Raw genomic sequence first — 22765 nt, forward strand, 5'->3', positions numbered from 1 at the left:
GAGCTGGCGGGCGTGCCTGACGCCTGCAGCACTGCCTGGCACAACATGGACGCTCACTTGTTTCTTGAGTAATCGGATGGTCCCCATTGCACAGATGGGAAGACTGAGGCCCCGGCGCGAAGCTTGCCCCAGGTTTCCCCGGAGCCCGGGTGCTCGGCCCGGAGCTGCGATCTCCCTCCCAGAGTAGTGCGGCTCCAGAGTCGCTCCTCCCGAGGGCCGCCGGCCCCCCCGCCCCGCCCCGCCCCCGCCCCCGCTGCCGGACCCGGGCAGCGCGTATTTTTAGCCGGGACGGTGCGCGTGGACCAGCCTTCGTGCCCCTACGCGCCGCGGACCCCAAGCGCGCCTCTCCAGCCCCGGGGTCCGCGCCAGGCTCGGCGGCGGCTCTCCGGCGGCCGTGCTCCAATCCCGGTCCCGGCGCGCCCTCTGCCGGCCGCTCCCGGAGGCGCCGGCGCCGCCTTCCTCGCGGTCCTGCCACCTGCGGCTTACTCCGCCCGCCCCACCCCTCCGGCCCGGTCCGAGGCGACAGTTCTGTGTCCCCGCGCAGCAGGCACCGCGGATAGAAAAAGAGAAAAAAGCGGGAGAACAGTTAAATCAAGAGGCAAGGCCGCGAAGGATGCAGAAATGACCACTCTCCCTCGGACTGTTAAGGACCCGTGTACCTGTGTCCAGCCCCGAGATCGAGGCAAGCAGACGAGGGCAGGGCTGGGGCAAGGCGAGCAGGAGACCTCCCAGTGCGGCCCCGGCAGCAGAGGAAGCACGCAAAAGGTACAGAGAGAGGGCAGGTGTGGGCTGGTTAAACCGTGACAGGAGAGGAGGCTCCTAGGAAAGATGAACCCTGTGTGCGGTAAGAGTTTTTAAGAAAAGATGTCAGGAGACCCCTGGGTGAGGGCGCTGAGGGGCAGGCGCCTGGCGACAGGAAACGACGCTTACTCCTACAACAGTAACATCCTCCCTATCTCCACGGTCAGGAATTAGCTGCCACCGAGAGAAGCAATTAATTTCCCTGTTGCGTTGAAGGGTCTGCACGGGTGATTTTCTGGGGATTTACAGATGTTTAGGGGCTTGAGGTAGCCAGGGCTCTGGGCGTCCCGGCAAAAAGGGTCCTCCTTTGTCGCTCTCTTTCCGTTTGCTCCCGTCCACTTGAAGTTCGCTGTCTCGCCCGTCTCGTTCACGGGTTTAAAACCAAACAAAACGCGAAAAACAACGTGTCCTTCACTGTGGCCCTTCGCGGCTCCTGCAGAGAAGATGTGCGATGTCAAACGGAGACACTGTTTGAAAGATTTAAGAGCCGGTGCCAAATCCTCCTGGCGCGACACACGTCTCCTCGCAGCCCAAACCAGAGCTTCCGCCCTCTCCCCTCTAACACCTGCTCGCTCGCGCTCGCTCTCTCTCTCTCTCTCTCTCTCTCTCTCTCTCCTCGGCTGCTCCAGAAAGTGCCACAGACCCCGCGGCCTTCTCTTCTCCCGTCGACTCTTCCGCGGCCTTTGCCTCCGTCTTCCCCTCCTTCCAAGCTCTGCTAGGACTGCCAGATCCTTGACCTTTTCTCCGCCCTCTGCCTGTCTCCTTGTCCCATCTGCCGCATCGGATATTATTTACACGTCCTTCTTGAAACTTCCTCCTTGTCTTGTTGTTTTTTTTGGTTTTTGGGTTTTTGTTTTTTTTTTTACCCGAGAGCAGTAAGAGTTGAGATTTTTTTTTTAGCACCTAACTATGTGCCACACACTGTGCTAAGCAGCCTAGGGGACTTCGGTCATTAATTCCTCACGGCAACCCTGGGGAGTGGCTACTATTATCGTTATACCCACTCTTCAGATAAGGAGACTGAGGCAGAGTGGAGGTAAGCCAGCAGCCCAAGACCACACAGCTCTGGAACCGGCCAAGCGGGGGGTTCAGACGCAGAGCAGCCTGACTCCAGGACCCTTCTTCTGAGTCACCAGCCTCCTGCCACCGCGCTGGGACTACACTTTTCCACCCTCCTCCTCCCCTCTAGTACTTTCCACGTGTCAGGCTCTTCCTTCCCAACCAAGTGTCTTTTTTTTTAATTTTTTTTTCAACGTTTATTTATTTTTGGGACAGAGAGAGACAGAGCATGAACGGGGGAGGGTCAGAGAGACAGAGGGAGACACAGAATCGGAAACAGGCTCCAGGCTCTGAGCCATCAGCCCAGAGCCTGACGCGGGGCTCGAACTCACGGACCGCGAGATCGTGACCTGGCTGAAGTCGGACGCCCAACCGACTGCGCCACCCAGGCGCCCCCCCAACCAAGTGTCTTGAGAGGCCGCCTGCATTACGCAGGCTCTGCTTCTCCGGGACCGGCGTTGATGTCGGTCGCGCTACCTTGTTCGACGGACCCTTGCTTGCCCCCGTTCCTCCGCCTCCGTCCACGTGGCAGATGCCCACGGAGACCGTTTGGCTCTCAGATTTCTTCAGGGACTCCTCAGCCTCTCCCTCGCCCCTTCCTCGAGGTCAGAGCCCCCCAGTTCTTCTCTTCTTCTGACTCTGTGACCCCTCCTGTGGAGGCCCCTCCACCCCCACTGCTTCGAATATGACCTGTTAGGGGTCTACCTTCTTAAGCGCCGAGCTTGTGGCATTTCGTTAATGCCAGCCCTAGGGAGGCAAAGACAACCCGAACCCAGTGACCCCCCAGCCCGGACCACCTGAGCCCCAGACCCACGATGGCCAGCTGCCAGCGGGAAATCTCCAGGGCCCCCTGCCTGGGGAAGAGGCTCCACCATATCGGGGCGCAGAGATGTGAACCCCACCGCCCCCACCTGGTTCACACCGTCGGCGTCTCTCACCCGCATCAGCTCAGTGGCCTCCCCCCTACGCGGTTTCCTCGCCCTCAGAACTGCCCTCTCCAGTCCATTTTGCACAATGGACCTCACAGCAGCTTAGCCTGTCCCACCGCCGTCCCGCTGCCCTGCTTGATTTCCACCGTAGTGTTTATTCGTACCTGACATTTGCTTGTTTGTAATCTGTAAGCTTGGGATCTCGTCCGTCTCGTCCACTGCTGTATTCTCAGTGCCTCAGACTGTACCCAACACGTAGTAGGTGACCGGTAACTACTTGACTGGATAAATGAAGGCAGCCAGAAACATCTTTTATTGTTATTATTTTAAGGTTTTTTTTTTTTCACGTTTATTTATTTTTGAGACAGAGCATGAACGGGGGAGGGGCAGAGAGAGAGGGAGACACAGAATCAGAAACAGGCTCCAGGCTCCGAGCCATCAGCCCAGAGCCCGACGCGGGGCTCGAACTCAGGGACCTCGAGAGCGTGACATGAGCTGAAGTCGGACGCTTAACCGACTGAGCCACCCAGGCATCCCTTAAGTTTATTTTATTTTGAGAGAGAGCACGAACAGGGAAGGGGCAGAGAGAGGAGGAGAGCGAGAACCCCAAGCTGGCTCTGCTCTGTCCGCACGGAGCCCGATGCGGGGCTCGAACCCACCAACCGGAAGATCGTGCGTGACCTGAGCGGAAGCCGAGAGGCGGACGCTTCACTGACGGAGCCACCCCGGCGCCCTCTGAAACATCTTTCTGAAATGCATTTCGGTTTTCGCGATACTCAGGCACCTTCCACGTGCACATTGTCTATGGCCAGCAACTCATCCGCGGGGCACACGACACAAAGCGATTCCTTTCACAGATGTGCACGTGGACGTGCCTGGGAACGGGGAGGCCACCCGGGCGTCCGTCGCCGGGCGCGTGCTGGGTAAAACGTGGTAGGTGTCCACCCGGAGTGTCACGCAGCACTTAGAAGTGACCCCGTGACAGGCTCCGTGCTCTGTGACCACACGGACGGACCCTCACAACACGGCCCTTAGAGAAAAAAGAATAGGAAACCAAACGAGAAAGACCGCAGTCTCACTTACTTAAAAAAACACAGCCCCACAAACAACAAGTCACATCTGGTCCGAATGCGTCAAAACCAGAAGGGAGGGGCGCCTCGGTGGCTCAGTCGGTTGAGCGTCCGCCTCTCGATTTCGGCTCAGGTCATGATCTCCCGGTTCGCGGGACCGAGCCCCACATCAGGCTCTGCACTGACAGCGTGGAGCCTGCCTGGGATGCTCTCTCTCTCTGCTTCTCCCCTGCTTGCGCCCTCTCTCTCTTATAATAAACTTTAAAGAGATACACAACGGCACGATTCCCTACAGAAAGGCAGGGTAGAAGGGGGTGAGAGGTTAACAAAATAACCAAGCAAACTTATGAACGAATGAATGAAATACTCTATTCTGCCGTGACTTCTCATTAAAGGCTCACGGGTGACGTTCAAAGACCCAAGGTGAACTTAGCTCTAAAGACCCACCATCCAGCCCTCTCTCTTCCTGTTGCCAATGAGTCTCTACTCACCCCGGCCCCTCACTCCCTCCTGGAGGGTCCTCCCATTGTCTGAATGGGCCGATGCAGCAGCCACTAGCGACCTGTGGCCATTTGAGTCCAGTTAAAATGAAATGAAATACGAAATCCACATTCGGCTCGGGGACAGGGATGGAACACGGCTGCGGAACACTTCTGTGGTCACGGAGAGTTCTAGCAGGCAACGTGGCTACACGTGTGTCTCTGTACATCGCAGCTTCCGTGACGCTAAATCTGTCCCCAAAGCCCAGGGATTCCTGCCTTAATTTCAGGGACACTTACGGACTACCTTCCTCTGGCCTCATAGCGAGGGAGGCAAGGGCACTAGCAGCTGTAACGGCCCCTGCAGCGCTCGCGGACCACTCTGCAAATCTCCTAAAAACGTCAGGTGGTTTACGGTCAAATGTGCCTCTTCATTTACGTCTCCCAAACAAACGTTTGTGGCGCACCTACTGTGTGCCAGGCGCTATAAAAAAAATAAAAGGTGCTGCGGATACGGTCGTGGACAAGACACGCGCGTTCCCTGCCCCCAGACAGCTCACGTTCTAGAAGGCCCCACGATGAAATAAGGAAATGGATGCACACGATAATTACAGATATGCTAACAAGCCATGAAGGAAAGGCACAGACTGGTGTGATAGAGAGTAAGACGTGGGGGGCGGCGAATCTAGAATCGGGCCACCAGACCCCCACTGCCAGGGGAGGTGTCACAGTCTATGCGCTGACCTGAAGCATGGGAAGAAGAGAGCCGAAGGAAAGGATGAGGGAAAGAGGGTTCCGGGTGCTTGAAGCCGCTAGTGCAAAGGCCCTGAGGCAGAAAAGCTTGAGCCCATTGGAGGAAAAAGTTTAATGGACAAAGAGGAGGGCTAGAAAGGCAAAGCCTGAGAAATGAAAGCTTTGGAATCTGGATTTTATCCCACAAGTGACAGGAAGCGTTTGAGGGCTTTAAAAGGGGGAGTGAGTCATATGGCCTGATTTATTTATATATTTTTTAAATAGGGGCACCCGGGTGGCTTAGTCGGTTAAGCATCTGACTCTCGATTTCGGCTCAGGTCATGATCTCCCCATTCGTGAGTTCGAGCCCCCCCGTCAGGCTCTGCGCTAACAGCGTGGTGCCTGCTTGGGAATCTCTGTCTCCCTCTCTTCGTGCCTCTCCCCTGCTTATGATCTCTCTCTCTCTCTCTCTCAAAAATGAACAAATGTTAAATTTTTTTAATTAAAAAATTTATTTTTTAAAGATTTTATTTATTGTTTGCTTGTGTTTATTTATTTTTGAGAGAGAGAGAAAGACACAGAAGGTGAGCGGGGAAGGGGCAAAGAGAGGGAGACAGAATCCGAAGCAGGCTCCAGGCTCTGAGCTGTCAGCACAGAGCCTGATGCGGGGCTCGAACTCACGAAGCCTCAGATCATGACCTGAGCTGAAGTCCGACACTCAGCCGACTGAGCCCCCCGGGGGGGGGGGGGCTACTCCATCTGTTTTTTTTTTTTTTTTTTCAATGTTTATTTATTTTTGGGACAGAGAGAGACAGAGCATGAACGGGGGAGGGGCAGAGAGAGAGGGAGACACAGAATCAGAAACAGGCTCCAGGCTCTGAGCCATCAGCCCAGAGCCCGACGCGGGGCTCGAACTCCCGGACCGCGAGATCGTGACCTGGCTGAAGTCGGACGCTTAACCGACTGCGCCACCCAGGCGCCCCTCCATCTGTTTTTAAAACATCGTCTGGCTGCCCTGTGGGACATAGAGCGGCCAGAGGCAGAGGTGATGGGGGTGTGGATTCGAGTGGTGGCAGCGAGGGGGGAGGAACGGGGGCCGGTATGAGATACGTTTTGGAAACAGGGTCTGCAGGACTTGGTGGAGGGCTGGATGTGGGGGTGAGGGGAAAGGAATCAAGAAATCTGGGTTTTTCGCTCCCCCCACTCCCACCGTGGGTGACGATGCTGATTTCACTGAGCAGCCCCGGGGAGGCGCAGACAGGCAGGGGCTTGGTGTGGGGCTTGTTGGAGACCCCGGCCAGGAGAGCAGGGGCGGGTGGTTGGAGGAGAGTCGAGTCAGGCTGGGGACAATCCCAGCCAGAGGCATCCACCTGGGAATCTGCCCACACACGCGGGCAGGGTCACGTGAGCTCTCTAGGAGGTAGAGGGTTCCTCTCTCTATTGTCATAGCTGAGGAAGCCGCCCCCAGACAGTGAGTGACCCAGGAGCAGGGAAGGCGTGACGCGGGCTGTGGGGGGTGCAGGGGGCCTGCACGCGCCCTGTAGGGAAGCGGTGGGCTGGGTAGGGCCCGAATCCAGGCGGGAACTTGTCCTCCACCGACCGAGCCGGCCCCTGAATGGTGATCTAAAGCCCTTCACTGGGCTCTTGGTTGAATCGAATGGTCCCAGAGGACTGACACCACTGATGGGGATGTAGGCCTCGCCGCCAGGCTCCAAGCTCCGGAAGGCACCGAGGTACAGCAAACTCTGACATTACGCCTCGGGCGGAAGACTGGCTGCTTGGATGCACCGAGGGTTGGTGGGAAGAGAGACTCCCTCCTCTCTAAAGGGGCAGGAGACTTGGGCCCCAAGCGGGGGAGTCCCCTTGCTTGTCCGAGTCCCGTCCGGTATTCTTTTTTTTATAAAAATTTATTTATTTATTTATTTATTTATTTATTTATTTTTTTAATTTCTTTTTCAACGTTTATTTATTTTTGCGACAGAGAGAGACAGAGCATGAACGGGGGAGGGGCAGAGAGAGAGGGAGACACAGAACCGGAAACAGGCTCCAGGCTCTGAGCCGTCAGCCCAGAGCCCGACGCGGGGCTCGAACTCCCCGACCGCGAGATCGTGACCTGGCTGAAGTCGGACGCTTAACCGACTGCGCCACCCAGGCGCCCCAAAAATTTATTTATTTTGACAGAGAGAGAAGAGAGGGAGGGAGAGAGAGGGGGAGAGAGAGAATCCCAAGCAGGTTCCGCACCGTGAGCACAGAGCCCGATGTGGAGCTCGAACCCACGAACCCTGAGCCGAAATCAAGAGTCGGATGGTCAAGCGACTGAGCCCCCCCAGGCGCCCCAAGAATCTCATATTCTAGGCTGGGTTGCACATCCTGAACAGGAGAGGAGGCAGCCCGGGAGGGAGAAGGGATTCAGAACCCGCCACGTGCCAGATCCTGTCGCAGTCCGGCGGGCTAGACGGCCACGCGCTCTGTGGGACAGGTGCTGGGTAGAGGTGAGCACGGGGGTGGTGAAGCAGGCGAGATGCCGTCGAAGTCAGCCCGGCGGGGGCAGGAGGCGGAGCCAGATCCCAGCTCTGGCCAGGAGGCGAGAGGGTAGCCAGGAATGGGATTGGCATCGGGGTTGGGGGCAGGTGAACAGGCCTGGGACGCGAGCTCAGCACGCGAGTCCCTGTCGGAGGTGAGGCCCCCGTCTGCCCTTGGACCTTTCTTCTCTGAACACAGATGTCATCACCCGCTCACCTCCTCTCTCACATCTTGAGATATTCTTTTCATGGGTCTAGACCAGCCAAGAAGCTGGTCTATCGATGCCAAGAAGCGTTGGTACCCAGCTAAGCTTTCTTTATCCGCTGTCCCCAGAACTCGTAGACCCTCCCTCATCCTGCTGAGGGCCGGCTTCCCTCACGTTCCTCGGCTCTGGCTTCTCTGTTGCCAAAAGACCGGCTTCTGGGCTGGGTTCGGCCCGGTCCTGGCGCTCACTCAGCCCCCACGTGCCCCGCATTTGGTGCCCCGTCTACGGCATTTTCCAACTTCTCTCTCTAGCACCCAGGTTCAGCAAGGCCTCTGAGAATGGGGGATGAGGAGGGCTTTTGGGTAGGGCTTCTCCTCCAGACCCAGAACCAGGCCTGCCTCTGTCTTCCGCACCTCCACTCTCTTCTTCTCAGCTTCCAAAGAGGTGAGGTCAAAGTCACAAAGATCCCGTGGTATCTTCTCAGGAGCTCCTCTGACTCTCGTAACTGCCGTTCATAAGCCCATCACTCATTGGTGGTAGACAGGTGGCCTGAACACTCGTTACATGTTATATATTTTGTTGATTATCGATTGTTTTCCTCCCTCCCAGCTGTGGGGAAGGGGCCATACTGCTAAGGTCACCACCCCTGTGTCTCCAGTATCTGGCACCTAACAGACGCAGATATTTAAAAAAAATTTTTTTATGTTTATTTATTTTGAGAGAGAGAGAGAGACAGAGCGCAAGGCGGGGAGGGTTCGAGAGAGAGGGAAACACAGAATCCAAAGCAGGCTCCAGGCTCCGAGCCGTCAGCCCAGAGCCTGATGGCGGGGCTCGAACTCACAGACCACGAAATCGTGTCCTGAAGCCCCCCCCACCCCCCAGCCCCCCCAGCCCCCCCGCCCCCCCTCAGATGTATCTTTTTTTCTCCCCCAGTATTTTGTTTCAGATGTATCTTTTTTTTTTTTAATTTTTTTTTTCAACGTTTATTTATTTTGGGGACAGAGAGAGACAGAGCATGAACGGGGGAGGAGCAGAGAGAGAGGGAGACACAGAATCGGAAACAGGCTCCAGGCTCTGAGCCATCAGCCCAGAGCCTGACGCGGGGCTCGAACTTCCGGACCGCGAGATCGTGACCTGGCTGAAGTCGGACGCTTAACCGACTGCGCCACCCAGGCGCCCCCAGATGTATCTTTTAAAAGGCATAGAAAAAAGTTTGTAGGCAAATATGGTAAAACATTAATCATTAATAGTAGCTGCCTCTGGGTCCTGGGGGTTATGTTTTTGTTTTTCTTTCTTTTCTGATTTTCCCAAATGTTTCCACAAAGACTTGTATTTTCATGATAAAGAAAACTTGACAGAATCTTTGTTATCATGTAAAACCATTCCTCTTGATAAGCCTGGAGCCCCTTTCCTGTCTGTGAGGGTCAGTGCTACTAAAAACAGCGGCCTTGGGGCGCCTGGGTGGCGCAGTCGGTTAAGCGTCCGACTTCAGCCAGGTCACGATCTCGCGGTCCGTGAGTTCGAGCCCCGCGTCAGGCTCTGGGCTGATGGCTTGGAGCCTGTTTCCGATTCTGTGTCTCCCTCTCTCTCTGCCCCTCCCCCGTTCATGCTCTGTCTCTCTCTGTCCCAAAAATACATAAAAACGTTGAAAAAAAAATTAAAAAAAAAAAAACAGCGGCCTTGTCCTCAACCCCAGTCCTACCCACCTTCCCAAGTCCAGGTCTGCTTGTGACTGGCTTGCACACCCCATCGCTATGATGGCTTCCCAAGACTCTCAGAATCCTGGAATCCTTTATTTTTTAAACATTTATTTATTATTATTATTATTATTTTTTGAGAGACAGAGCACCAGCAGGGAAGGGGCAGGGGGGGTGCACCGAATCCGAAGCAGGCCCGACACCGGGCTCGAACTCACCAACCGTGAGATCACGACCTGAGCCGAAGTCAGACGCTTAACCGACTGAGCCACCCAGGCCCCGCTAGTGTTAGAGTAGCTTGACCTAACACTACTTTCTATATGTCAGAACCTCCTTCCCAATCAGTGCGTGCTGCTAAATGTTACCAACCAGCTCTGGGAGATGGAAAACAACATCTGCCATAAACACTTCCACTGTGGTCAATTTCAAGCTTCCAGGAAGACATTATTGAATGTGCTGTTAGGAAGAGGTGTGCACAATTGCTTCTTACAAACCTACACATGCAGCCTCCACCGCACTGTTGGTTCCCTCCAAAGCCTCACTGCTGCTGCGGTGCCCGGGGGCTCAGTGGGTTAAGCGTCCAACTTCGGCTCAGGTCTTGATCTCACAGTTTGTGAGTTTGAGAGCCCGTCTCAGGCTCTGTGCTAACAGCCCAGAGCCTGGAGCCTGCTTCAAATTCTGTGTCTCCCTCTCTCTGTCTGCCTCAGACCCACTCGCCGTCTGCCTCTGTCTCTCAATAGTAAACATTAAAAATAAATAAATAAGCATTTAAAAACTTCAAACAAACAAACAAAACCACACAAAACCTTACTGGTATTCCTTAAAGTATTTTTCATACCACTGTTGCGACTCTTCTGCATAGCAAAAACTATTCCAAAATAGAAGGTTTGGAAAGTCTACCAGAAGAGATACAAACTTATTTGGCAAACTTCTTTCTCAGCAGAACGCTAAACTCTTATCCTCTGAGAAATAAATGAGAAAATAATGAATCCGATGGATTGCCAGGACAGTATCCAAAGGCATTGAAAATCTATAGATGGGTAGCTGGGGAGTTCTCCCCGAATATCTGAATTTTAATCTTGGTGAGTGGGTGTAACCACAGAAGGTGGGAAAGAAATGCCATCTTAAGATAGAATCTGATCAAGTGCATTCCAATCAGTTCTCAAGAGAGAAATTTCTATGTGACCTAAAGGGGGTTGCTTGGTATGTAAATCATAAAAAAAAAGAAGACAGAGAGGTTCTCCAATGATTTTCAGGGGAGTTCTGATCCAAGATCATCACTATTCCAGGATTCTTTTTTTTTTTTAAAGGATTTTTAAAGATATTTATTTATTTTGAGAGAGACAGTGAGCTGAGGAGGGACAGAGACAGACAGACAGACAGATGCAAAGCAGGTTCTAGACTCTGAGCTGTCAACACAGAGCCCAACGCAGGGCTCGAACCCACGATCTGTGAGATCGTGACCTGAGCCAAAGTTGGATGCCTAACTGAGTCACCCGGGCTCCCTTTCCAGGATTCTTTTTGAAGGGGAGACAGACTGGCCTTTTCACAATGAGGACAGATGCACTGTGTTCTTCTGTTCTTAGAGCTGTGTGGTACCAAACGTTGGAGGACACGTAGCTAATTCCCTTGTCCAATGTCAAGGTTCCTTGACTAGATTTTGTCTTTCCACTTACATTTCCTTATAGAAAAGAACGGAGAGTTGGACCAGTTCTGTTGCTCTTCCCCATTTCAGTTCATTTCTAGAGAAGCTGATATTCCCACTTTTTGGTCAATCTGTCGTGAGTCTGATTAGCCAGAGCCTTTCCTCAACGGTACCTTTCCTCAATGGTAAATTAGGATCGATAGCGTACCGTGTATTTGCCAGGCACAATTCTAGTTGCTGGGCACACAATAGCGAACCAGACAGGTTCCCAACCCTACACAGGTTATATTCCAGTGGAGAAAGCCAGACATGAGTAGAGCAAGTGCCCACATAAATGGATGTCACCAGTATGTGACAGGCTCTATGTCTGCTGTGAGGGCACATAACATGAGAAGCCCACTTAGTCTTGTAGCTCAGGAAAGGTGTCCCTCAAGAAGTGATTTGACTGGCCACGTAAACTGGGAGGGCTCCCAAAGCTGAGGACTCTGCCCTGGGCTGTGGGGACTCCACACAGGCAATGCTGTGCTGCTTCGGCCGGGTACCAGGTACCTCATCACCCTACGATACTGAACAGTATTTTGCCCTTTTCGTCCTCTGAGTATGTAGAACTCCGTCTTTTTTCAAGGTTATCTGTGCCTTTTGGGTGCCCAGATGGCTCAGTCTGTTAAGCGTCTACCTCTTGGTTCCTGCTCCGGTCATGATCTCATGGTTTGAGAAGTTTGAGCCCTGCATCGGGCTCTGCCCTGGCAGCACAGAGCCTGCTTGGGATTCTCTCTCTCTCTCTCTCTCTCTCTCTCTCTGTGTGTGTGTGTCTCTGCGCACCCCCACCCCCCACCTGCACAGTGTCTTATCTCTCTCAAAATAAACTTAAAAAACAAAATTTGTTTTATTCATTTTTTTTTTTTTACATTTATTTCTGAGAGACAGAGACAGAGCACGAGCAGGGGAGGGGCAGAGAGAGAGGGAGACACAGAATCCGAAGCAGGCTCCAGGCTCTGAGCTGTCAGCACAGAGCCGGACGCGGGGCTCGAACTCACAAACTGTGAGATCATGACAACCAAAGTCAGACACTTAACTGAGCCACCCAGGCGCCCCCAAAAAACAAATTTAAGATCATCTGTGCCTTTTTTGAGTTTTGGATGGAAGTTGGCGAAGGATGTTATCACTCAGTGCCCTTGTCATATCATGGAGCCTGTGCCTTAGGTCAGTGAGGACACTTCACCAATGTCTCAGGGAAATGAATCAATTAAGACTGGCACATGACACACGGGAGGTACAGTCACACAAAGATGACAGCACTTTTTTTTAAGGAATAACGAGATATAATTCACATATCATCCAATTCAATTATTTAAAGCGTACAATTCAGTGTTTTTTAATATCTGAAGAATGGGACCATAGCTCCAATCAGTGTTAGAACATTTTCTTCAGCACAAAAGCCATACTCTGCCCCTCCCGTGTACTCTTTAGCAGTCCCTCTCTGGGTCCCCATTTCCCTCTAACTTCTCAACACTAGGTGTCTACTGATCTATTTTCTGTCTCCATGGATTTACCTATTGTGGACACGTCATGTAAGTGGAACTCTATACTATGTGGTCTTTTGTGACCGACTTTCATTTAACACGTTTCAAGGTTAATCCATGTTGTAGCATTTACCCCGGTACTCCATCCTTTTTTTATTGCCGTGTAATATTTCGTTGTATGGATACACCATATTCTATTTATCTATTCATCAGTTGATGGGCTCCAGGAGTTTCTGCTTTTTGCGCTATGATGAATAACGCTGCTTTGAACATTCCTGTACATGTTTTGGTAATTGAAGTGAAATTCACATGGCATAACACTAACCATTTTTTGTTGTTGTTGTTTTTTAACGTTTATTTATTTTTGAGACAGAGAGAGACAGAGCATGAACGGGGGAGGGTCAGAGAGAGGGAGACACAGAATCTGAAACAGGCTCCAGGCTCTGAGCTGTCAGCACAGAGCCCCACGCGGGGCTTGAACACACGGACCGCGAGATCATGACCTGAGCCGATGTCGGCCGCTTAACCGAATGAGCCACCCAGGCGACCCAACACTAACCATTTTTAGATCAGTGAAGTGCCAGTTAGAGCATTGGGTGTTGTGCAACCCCCACCTTCACCTAATTCTGAAACGCTTCATCATTCCAAAATAAAACCCCCTGCCCATTAACCCCACTCCCTGGTCCCCTCATCCCCCAGCACCTGGCAACCCCCAATCTACTTTCTGCTTCTAGGATTTACCTATTCTGGATAGTTCTTGCCATTCAAATCATAGGGTATGTGACCTCTTTTGTCTGACTTCTTTTACTTAGCATAATATTTTTGAAGTTCATCTAGTGGAAGCAGGTATTAGTACTTCATTCCTGTTTTGTGACCGAATAATATTCCATTGTACACCCCCCCCCCCTTTATCCATTCCTCTGTTGATGGATACTTGGGTTGTTCCTACCTTCTGACTACTGTGAATAACGCTGTTGTGAATATTTTCCTGCAAAGATTTAAGTGGCTGTTTTTTTTTTTTTTTTAAATGATTTGGGGCATACACCTAGGAGAGTTGTTGGATCATATGGACAAATACATCTTTGAGAAGAGCAGGTTGGGGCTTTAAACAATGCGCCCAGACCCTTACGGGGGGAGGAGGGGAGTGGTGGTTTTGCGTTTTACAAAGGAAAAGGCGGAAACCTCAGAAAGCTGAGTGGAAGGAACGGGGAGGGATAGTGGACCACGCCGCATAAACGTATTAATTCAAGCCGGTGTTTGCGGTACGCATCTACCAGGTCACGGGATTCTAAAACAAAACAAGAACCAGATCCAGGGTTGGGGACTCCCAGCCCAGGTATGTGGCTGCTCGTCTTCTCTACAGGACTGCTGCCCGCCTGGTTTGCGGAAGCAAAGCAGGTGGCCACGAGGGTAGTGCCGGAAACCTGGAAACTGGAAGAAGACCACAGAGTTGCGGGAAAAGCGGCAGCTTTCTTCCCTAGGAAGAGGGCCAGAGAAATAAACCGCGAGAGACGGGTTGTCCCCTGCTTCGTGGTCGCCTTCCACGACCTGGAGACCGTCAGCGGACCGTAACACGCCAGTCTGCTTTAGAGTTTTCCCAGGGTGCTCGCAGACAACTGCTGTGGAGCAGCCGGGGGGCCGGGATCGGGGAGAAATAAATGCCTTGCGAAGCTCCCTAGAGCTCAGCCGTACGGCAGCCGCCCCGGCGGCCCCGCACCCAGGGAATCGACAAGATGGTGGCCGCGACCCGGGCGCTCTAGCTCCCGGGCGAAACTCTATGGCAGGCCCGAGGCCGGGAGGTGAAGCTGAGATGGGCGGTAACCCGACCACACTAGCGCGCTAGGAAGCGTGAGCGGAAAGAGCTCTTGCGCGCATGCGTGGAGGGGGGGGGGATGGGCTTTGAGACGAGGGGCCCACCCCGCAATGCAAGTTTTCTGAAACGTGTGAGTCGTTTAAGTCCAGTTAAAGCCGAGGTGGGGCGTTCCCAAGGCGCATGCGTCCTAGCCGAGCCCGGCGCTACAGTGGCGTGGTCTTTTCAACGCCCGGCGTACAGACGACGTCTGAGGTGGAAGGGGCGGTCAGGATTCCCAACACGCATGCGCTCTGAGGCCGAGGCGTTCCCTTCGGAGGGTGTGGAGTGCAGGGCTCCTTATTGCGCAGGCGCGAGTCCCGTCCGGTAGGGGTAGTGGTCTATCACGGGAAGGGAAGAGGAGGTTGAAGGGCTTAAAAAACCGGGTGCGCCTGCGCACTGCCTACTGGTGGGAAGCGCTCTGGGTTGGGGAGGGGCGGGGTCACGCGTACGCGTCATTGGATGGGAAGGTGGGAGGGAGGGTGGAGATCGGGGAGGGTCTGTGCGCTTGCGCAGTGCGGGGGTGGAGGGCGGAGGGGATAGATAGCACGCTTGCGCGGCTGTCACAGGGCTGCTTGGTTGGTCAGTGGGGAGTCGGCGCCTGCGTACTAAGACCCGTGTGCAGCAGCGGCGGCGGCGGTAGAGGCGGCGGCGGCGGCGGCAGCGGGCTCGGAGGCAGCGGTTGGGCTCGCGGCGGGCGGACCGGGTCGAGTCAGTGCGTTCGCGCGAGGTGAGAGCGGGCAGGGCGCGCGTGCGCGGAACCTCGGCTGGGGCTTGGGAGCGGAGATGGAACTGCTCGAGGGTCCGGGAGGGGGCAAAGGGGAGCGGCGGCGGCCGCCGCACAGGGTTCGGTCCGCGAGCGGCGCGAGGTGCGGAGAGGCGCGGGAGCGCGCCCCGGTTGGCGCGCGGGGTGACGGTTGGGGCCGGCCGGGTGACGTTGGAGCGACGCAGGGCGGGGGACGGCGAGCCGCGAGGCCGCCACGCGGGAGAGGCCGCCGGGCGGCCACGCCGGGGCGAGGGCCGGGGGCCAGATCGGCCCGGAAGGGCCAAGGTATCTGGGCCGTTGAGAACCGGGCGCCGCGCGGCCACGTGAGGTGGGGGAGGGGGCTATTCGGTGAGAGGGCAAGTGGGGGGGGGCTGGCGGCCGGCCGGAGAGGGGGGGAGGGGAGGCGGCGTGGCTCCGGCCTGGCGCGGCCTTTGAGGAGGGGGTGGCGGCGGCACCGGAAGTGTCCCCCCTACCTGAGGCTGCCCTCTGGGTCGGAGGCCGCATGGCCGAACGTGGACGGGGGCCGCATGGCAGCGCGGGGACCCCTCCCCCCAGATCCCGGCCACCGGAAGCCCCGGGAGGCCACATGGTGGGCGGGAGCCGGCAACCCCCAGCGCGGAGAGAGGTGGTCGGTCCTCGCGGGCGCCCGGGGTAGCTTGGAATTTTGGGGAGGAGGCGAAGGCTGAGGCCCGCACCTGATCTCCCCGGAGAGCCCGCTGCGGACATATGTTAGCGTGCCCCCGCCCCATGGGCCCCTGGCGCGCTACCCCCCCGCCCCGACTCCCCTGGGAAGTGAGGCGGCCGGCCAGGTGCGAGCAGCGCTCTCCCGTGCTGGGTGGCCGGAGAGACGGGGAGACTGAGGGCGATTGGATGGGAGCCCAGCTCTTTTCGGCCGCGCCGACAGCGCCTTAAAGTCCCGAGCAGAGGAGCTCCCCGCTGTGATAGGTGCTCTTCACCTTGTCACGGTCTTCCTCCTTGTGTCTGATTTGCGGGCTCCTGCTTTCAGAGCCCCAACTCTGCCGGCCTAACAGAACTTCTGCTACTCACTACTCCCAGCGTTTTGCTTTCATTTTATTGTCATTCACGCTGCCCACTCCTCCACTTTCCACTGGGCGCACAGGCCCGGCCTGAAAAGCCGACAGGACCGGTGCATCCTGGGAAAAGGGGGAGGGCCCTCGAGGAGAGGCCGGGTTCCCGGGTTCCCTTTGGGAAACGAGATGGAGGTGTTTGGCAGGGGGAGAAGTTAGAGAACAGCTTTACTTTCTCTCCCTCGGCTGTGTCGGAAAAGGCCTGTTGGAGAGGCGGGAATCCCCCAAAGAGGCCTTGTGGTTTCCTGTACCAGTGACTGGCGCGTGTGGATCGGGTGGGGGGTGTAACAGACGGGTGGGGCCCTGTCCTCCGGTCTCCACCCTCCCCTCTCCCCGCTACGGTAGCCCCGCCCTTTTGCTGGCTCGCGGCTGCTCACCTAATTATAGCCCTGTTCTGTGTGGGGAAGAGGGGTGGTTGGTTTCAGCGGCCAGTAACACCTGAGTCTCCCCCCGCCTCCCAGGAATTAGGCGTTTGCCCATCTTGGAGATTTGGCATCCTAACTCCCCAGAGCCTTGTGTTCCCGGGCCACCCCTTTAGCTTTCAGTTGGGCTAGGGGTCCGGCTTGTGTTCCCACCACTTCATACACACGCCCCATCTTAAGGGTTTGTGGTCCCAACTCCGTGTTTAACCTGGGCACTTTGACTTTCATTTAGGCGGGTGATGGAACGGAGGGCTGGGGAAACCTGAAGCCTGTTTCCAGAGAGCAGTGGGGCAGATGGAGAGCTCTGTCGACCTCCACCTCTACTGACTCCGCTTCTCTTTGACTCTAGTTGGAATCGAAGCCTCTTAAGATGGCAGATGATTTGGACTTCGAGACAGGAGATGCAGGGGCCTCAGCCACCTTCCCGATGCAGTGCTCAGCATTACGTAAGAATGGCTTTGTGGTGCTCAAAGGCCGGCCCTGTAAGATCGTGGAGATGTCTACCTCCAAGACTGGCAAGCACGGCCATGCCAAGGTTAGAATTGGATCTCTCCATCTCTCGCCTTCCCCACACTTCCCTCATCCGTGGGGCTCCCGGCAGCAAGCTGCCCTCAGTCCTAGCCCTTTCCATTCCCGGAGCTCTCTTTTTACCCCCCAGTTCCTTGTGTAGTGCTCAGCCCTGGCTACCTTCCACCTTCCCCCGGCCTTCAGCCTTTCGTTACCTCCCGTGCCCCGTCATTGCCTTGTGCCCGGTCCTCTTCCCCACTGGTGAGTCTCTAACTTTGCCAAGTGGTCTGGTCAGCAGCTCCTTCCTTCTTGGCTTTCACTTGTGGTTTTTCTTGCCTGGGGTTCTAGTTCCCAGGCTTTCTCTAGTCCCACTACAGAGCAGCTTTCCCTGGAGGGGGCCAGCGTACCTTGAGCTTCCAGCTCCCCTCCTGCCCCACGCCCCCGATCTCCGATGCAGCGTCACACTGTGTCTCCGCCTGCCCCTCTCCCGGGGTTTCCTGAGCCTCCAGCTCGCTCTCTTGGATCTGGACATTGTTGCTAGTGCTTGTCAGTTTTTCCTGCCCTCCCAAAACTCGACCTGACTCACCCTTGCTGGAGTTCTTGTGGTTTTGTTCCCTGGTTGGTTTGTCTTCTGTTGGCTCGGGGTTCACCCTGGGTCACCCCCAACGTCTACGTCCTTGTCTGTGTTCTTTTGTGGCGTTTATTCCCTTTGCATAATCTTCTGTCCCCAAAGCCTTTTCTTCTCCGCGCTCTTCCTTTCTTGTTGCTTCCTGTTTTCCCGAGTTCACCTTTTATGCTGATGTCCAGATGCTTTTCCAAATGTTGTGCGTAGAGTCCTCCCAGTCCCCTGGGCACGTCGGTCAGTGTTCTGGTAGCTCAGGGTAACTGGCTGCTTGGAGCCTGCCCTCCTGTTTTCTTTGTGCTGTCAACCCCAAAGTCAAGGGCAGTCTTTCTGCCTCCCTTTCTTAAAGGCTTTAGTGCTTCTTTGGGCTGACTGGTTTAGCTCCAGCTCCCCTGGTCTTTTCCCTGACAACCTCGTCGGACTTCCCTCACCAGTCAGGAGCACCTCGAGCCTTTCTCTTTTCCATCCTAGAGCTTGGTCGGGTTTCTCTTTCATGTGATGCACACATACAGGTCCACCTGGTTGGTATTGACATCTTTACTGGCAAGAAATACGAAGATATCTGCCCGTCGACTCATAATATGGATGTCCCCAACATCAAAAGGAATGATTTCCAGGTATGTAGGTGGGTTAGTGGTTTGTCGGTGGCCATAGACTGACCGGGAGAGAGGGGAATGGCCGGAGAAGGGGTTTGGTGTTAGAGGTTTGCCACCAGTTTGTCCTCAGACCCTTTATCCTCCCCCCTACCTGGGCCAACCTGCAGCTTCCTTCCTCCTCTGCCCCCAGCTGATTGGCATCCAGGATGGGTATCTATCGCTGCTCCAGGACAGCGGGGAGGTGCGAGAGGACCTTCGTCTGCCCGAGGGAGACCTCGGCAAGGAGATTGAGCAGAAGTATGACTGTGGAGAAGAGATCCTGGTATGCCCCCCCCCCCCACCGGCCTTGTGCCCAGCTCCTCTCCTCGCACTGCTTCCTCTGACCTCGTGTCTGACCTCCCCCACCCCCCCAGATCACGGTGCTGTCTGCCATGACAGAGGAGGCAGCAGTTGCGATCAAGGCCATGGCGAAATAACTGGCTCCCAGGTGAGTGTGCCGGCTGCCCGTCCCCAGCCCCTGCACGTGCTCCACGTCCCAGACAAAACCTGCCTCAGTCCTGTTCCAGGTTTCCCTTCCTGCCCCAGCAGGGTCGCCCCCCACCATGGACAGAACAGTCCAGTCTCACCAGGTGTCTCTCCTCCCCAGGGTGGCGGTGGCGGAAGCAGTGATCCTCCAGCCTGCAGAGGCCCCCTTCCCCAGCCTGGCCCAGCTCCGGCCCGGCCCCGGGCTGGACGACTCCTACACCATTTATTTGACGTTTTATTTTGGTTTCCCCCACACCCCCTCAATCTGTCGGGGAGCCCCTGCCCTTCATCCTGCTCCCTTGGCCAGGAGTGAGTGACCCATGGCCTTGGCGAAACTGTCCTCCTCTTCTCCCCTCGCACTACAGTCCTGGTCGGGGAGAGGGGGCGGGTGCTGCTTGTGGTTTAGTGGGTTTTGTTTGGTTTTTGTTTTCTTTCTTTTTTTCTTTTTTTTTTTTTTTTTAATTCAATCTGGAATCAGAAAGCTGTGGATTCTGGCAAATGGTCCTTGTGCCCTTCCCCCACTCATCCCTGCTCTGGTCCCTTGTTCCCCTTGGCCCTTTACCCCAAGCACCACCCCACAGACTGGGGACCAGCCCCCTCTCCTGCCTATGTCTCTCCCCAAATCCCTTTAGCTGGGGAGGGAAGAGGAGGAGAGGGGAGGGGACCTGCCCCCTCCTCAGGCATCTGGGAGGGCCCTGCCCCCACGGGCTTCACCCTTTCCTGTGGGCTCTCTCCCCGACACATTTGTTAAAATCAAACCTGAATAAAACTACAAGTTTAATATGAAGGCCCCAATTCAGTTGCTTCTTTGAATTGAATGGGCATTTGCGGACCGGAGGGGAGATGAGAAATCCTGCCCACCGAACCCGGCCATCCGTTCCCGGCCAGCGTTCACTTGCTGTGCATCTGCCGGCCACCCCGCCCCTCCAGAGAGCCCTGGCCGCCTCCGGGTGAGGCCACACAAACAGCAGCAGCAGCCAGGGGCACTGGCAGGTAGATTTTATTGGACCGGGACACACCGGGGACCCTCACCCACGGCAGGGGGTGGGGAGAGGCTGAAGATACAATCTGACGGTCACTTGTGGTAGAATCGCGGGTTCTGGCTGTGCTGGATGAAGGGGAGCCGAGGGCCAGGTTGGCTGGTAGCCGCAAAGCCCGACTGGTGGCAGTGACGAGAGGGGGGTTTGGTCAGCGAGCACCCTCTCCCTCCAAGCCCTTGAGCCTGCCCCCCCCCCCCCCAGAGTGGGAAGGTGGGGGTCTGGGCGCACCTGGCTCCCGACCTTACCTTTCCCGCCGGTTGCATCTGCACAGGGAGCTGGGGAGAGGCCAGCAGTCCAGGGGCTGGATGCAGAGCTTGGGGATGCATGGGGCGCAGGGAGGACTGCGGAGAGGAGAGTCAGGACCGGAGGCAGCCGGGGGCTCCCCTGAGCACAGCGCTTCCCCTGAACTCCCAAGACCCCATACTCTCCATACTCACAGAGTCCGAGAAGGCGGTCTGCTGGTTGGCGTGCTCCATCGGCTTCTGTAAGGACAGGGCACCACCCGGCTGCAGGAATCCTAGGGAGGGAAGGAGGGGGGGTGTGACGCAGCCGCCGGAGGCGGGGAGGGCAGGGTGCTCGCACAGGGGTGTCGTCACCTGTCTGGGTGGGCTGGAAGTGGCCGTGCACCGCGTAGGGCTGTGGCTGCGGCTGCGACAGGTACTGCACTGCGGGGAACGCCGAAGGTGCTGAGGAAGGGACGACGCACGGCCATCAGAGCCTCCTCATCTGGGTCTTGCCAGAGTCCCCTCCCTCTGGGCCCACCACTCACCTCTGAGCTGCTGGCTAGGGCTATAGGCCGGCTGCGTGGGGCCATAGTGCGGCGGGGGCTGAGCGGTCCCGTAGGCACCGCCGGGGCTGCCTTGGAATTGACCGTGCTCTGGGGTCCCTGCGAAAGCCGCCGCTGAGCCCACGTAATGCCGAGTCTGAGGAGGGAGGACGAGAGCTGGCCGCTGTAGACTCCGAGGCGGGACCTCAGGGGCCCACCATGCCCCCACTTCCCCCCACACCGCGAAGGGTCCGACGCCAGTGACACCCATCACTTGAGTGCTGGGTCACTAAGGGCGCCTGGGTGTGGGTGGGAGAGGTCGGGGGAGAACAGGGCCGGACGCCCCATCCTACTCCTTACTGTAAGCACTTGGGGCCCGAACATCTGTTTGGCCCTGTCAGCCGCCATGAGGGTGCCTGGGCGATTGTGTCCTCCAGGGCTCCCTAGGGAGGGACAGGGGCTTCATGAGGCCGGAAGGGGTGGCTGTGACCCCCAGGAGGGCCCGTTTGGACACGCGGTCTCTCCACTCCTCACCCTGCATGCTGAGGAGGTGCGTTCCCGTGTGGACGGTCAGGCTCTGCTGGTACGCAGCTGATGTCAGAGTGGTCAGGTCACTGGGGCGAAAGGCGGGCGCGTCAGAGTCGGGGACAAGTGCCCCCTTTTGCCACTAGACGCCGGTCGTTGTCACCTGATCCCAGTTACACCCTGCCCCGATTTTATTTTTAGCTCTCCAGTCCCACCTCTGCTCCTTTCGCCTCCGTTTCTCCTCCTCGTGTAAAACTTTCTTGAGCTGCAAGAAAAGCTGGTGCTTCTCCTCTTGTAAGGCCAAAAGCTTCTCCTGCAATTTCAGGATCTGAGAAGCGAGGGGAGCAGAGATGAAGGCAAGAGGGCCAGAGGGAAAGCGCTGTGAGAGATCAGGGGACTCGCTCACTTGCTCCTTGGTCTCCTCCAGAGACATTCTCTCTTCCATCTCCTTTTTCTTTCTCCTCTCCTGCTCCTCCTTCATCTTCTGTTCCATCATCTTGTCCACCTCTTCCTCTTCTGGAGAGAGAGTCGGGCAGAATGGGAAAACGGCAGGGTGGGTAACAAAGCGGCCTGTTGCGCACCGCGGGCCAGCGAGGCCTGGTCACCACGATGCTCCTCGTGCCTATCTCGGCAATGGCTCTTTCCCCGCGGAGGGGGCAGGCGGGTGGGTCTAGCAGGTGCTCTCCAAGGTCCTTCCCGACCCAAGGGTTCTGGAGCTGAGACCCGGCCTCCGGCTTCCACCACCCGCGGGGCTGTCTCATCCTTCCTGCGGCGCGGCCGCGGCGGCGCGCTGCACGGCCCGGGGTGGAGGCCTGCTCCGGGGAAGCGGCGCCTCCCCGGGGCCCTGTGTCCTCCCGCTCGGGCCCGGCTCACCTTGCCGCTTGCGCTCCCGCTCCATCATGATGTGCCGGTGCAACGCCCGGGCCATGGCGTTGGAAAGCTTGGGGCGCTCCAGGAGCGCGGGCATGATGCCGCCGGGGGCGCTCGGGCCGTGGGCGCCCGGCTCTGTCACTGACTGCCAGACCTCGGACCGGGCCTACCGGGAGGCGGGCGCTCAGGGCGAATCGCGCCCGGCCGGCAGAGGCGGAAGCCCTCCCGCCGCCCCCCTCCGCCCGGCCGGCCCCGGGGGCCCCCGCGTGCGCCGGCGGGCCGGGGTCTCCAGCCTCGGCGCTGCCCGCCCCCCGGCCCCTCCCTACCCGCCTGCTCTGCGCTTTCTCCGCGGCTCCTGCGCGCCTCGGCCGCGCGTCACATCCGGCCGCCGCGCCGACTCCTTCCGGAGCCGGGGCGGCCGCCGGCCTCGCGGGTCGGGCGCAGGGAAGGGCGGAAGCGGCCGCGACGGGTGCCGGCGGCGGTCAAACCCCGTCGCCGCGGCCCGCGCCCCCGGCGGGGCGGGCCG

At 56.8% G+C, this 22765-nt stretch overlaps 2 protein-coding genes across 3 annotated transcripts; one reads left to right on the top strand and one right to left on the bottom strand.

Moving 5' to 3' along the window:
- The first annotated feature begins 15112 nt into the window (after nucleotides 1–15112).
- Nucleotides 15113–19833, top strand: EIF5A (eukaryotic translation initiation factor 5A). Its single transcript, XM_030296311.1, has 6 exons — nucleotides 15113–15242; nucleotides 17138–17323; nucleotides 18430–18534; nucleotides 18704–18835; nucleotides 18927–19000; nucleotides 19160–19833. The coding sequence occupies exons 2-5, from the start codon at nucleotides 17159–17161 to the stop codon at nucleotides 18987–18989; spliced, it is 465 nt and encodes a 154-aa protein (XP_030152171.1). The 5' UTR covers nucleotides 15113–15242; nucleotides 17138–17158; the 3' UTR covers nucleotides 18990–19000; nucleotides 19160–19833.
- A 189-nt stretch (nucleotides 19834–20022) lies between these two features.
- On the bottom strand, nucleotides 20023–22644 carry GPS2 (G protein pathway suppressor 2). Of its 2 annotated transcripts, XM_030296306.1 has the most exons (11): nucleotides 22566–22644; nucleotides 22243–22405; nucleotides 21776–21885; nucleotides 21585–21697; nucleotides 21379–21458; nucleotides 21205–21287; nucleotides 20848–21001; nucleotides 20675–20764; nucleotides 20516–20595; nucleotides 20324–20419; nucleotides 20023–20197 (listed from the first exon to the last, which is right to left on the bottom strand). In XM_030296306.1, exons 2-11 carry the CDS (start codon nucleotides 22334–22336, stop codon nucleotides 20114–20116), a joined length of 984 nt encoding a protein of 327 aa, XP_030152166.1. In that variant the 5' UTR covers nucleotides 22337–22405; nucleotides 22566–22644; the 3' UTR covers nucleotides 20023–20113. The 2 variants fall into 2 exon arrangements, with proteins under 2 accessions (XP_030152166.1, XP_030152167.1); XM_030296307.1 differs by lacking the exon at nucleotides 22566–22644 and having other exon boundaries at nucleotides 20675–20743; nucleotides 22243–22464.
- Nucleotides 22645–22765: the final 121 nt, after the last annotated feature.

The sequence above is a fragment of the Lynx canadensis genome, chromosome E1 (assembly GCF_007474595.2).
Source record: "Lynx canadensis isolate LIC74 chromosome E1, mLynCan4.pri.v2, whole genome shotgun sequence".
NCBI lineage: Eukaryota > Metazoa > Chordata > Mammalia > Carnivora > Felidae > Lynx > Lynx canadensis.

What these genes read in the sequence shown, in the direction of transcription:
- EIF5A (XM_030296311.1), top strand. Translation starts at nt 17,159, where the DNA reads ATGGCAGATGATTTGGACTTCGAGACAGGAGATGCAGGGGCCTCAGCC. An exon ending in GCAAGCACGGCCATGCCAAG is followed by an intron (nt 17,324 to 18,429) that starts GTTAGAATTGGA and finishes GCACACATACAG; the next exon opens with GTCCACCTGGTTGGTATTGA. An exon ending in TCAAAAGGAATGATTTCCAG is followed by an intron (nt 18,535 to 18,703) that starts GTATGTAGGTGG and finishes CTCTGCCCCCAG; the next exon opens with CTGATTGGCATCCAGGATGG.
- GPS2 (XM_030296306.1), bottom strand. Translation starts at nt 22,336, where the DNA reads ATGCCCGCGCTCCTGGAGCGCCCCAAGCTTTCCAACGCCATGGCCCGG. An exon ending in TCGGGCCCCAAGTGCTTACA is followed by an intron (nt 21,002 to 21,204) that starts GTAAGGAGTAGG and finishes CTCCCTCCTCAG; the next exon opens with ACTCGGCATTACGTGGGCTC. An exon ending in CCCTAGCCAGCAGCTCAGAG is followed by an intron (nt 20,765 to 20,847) that starts GTGAGTGGTGGG and finishes TCCCTTCCTCAG; the next exon opens with CACCTTCGGCGTTCCCCGCA.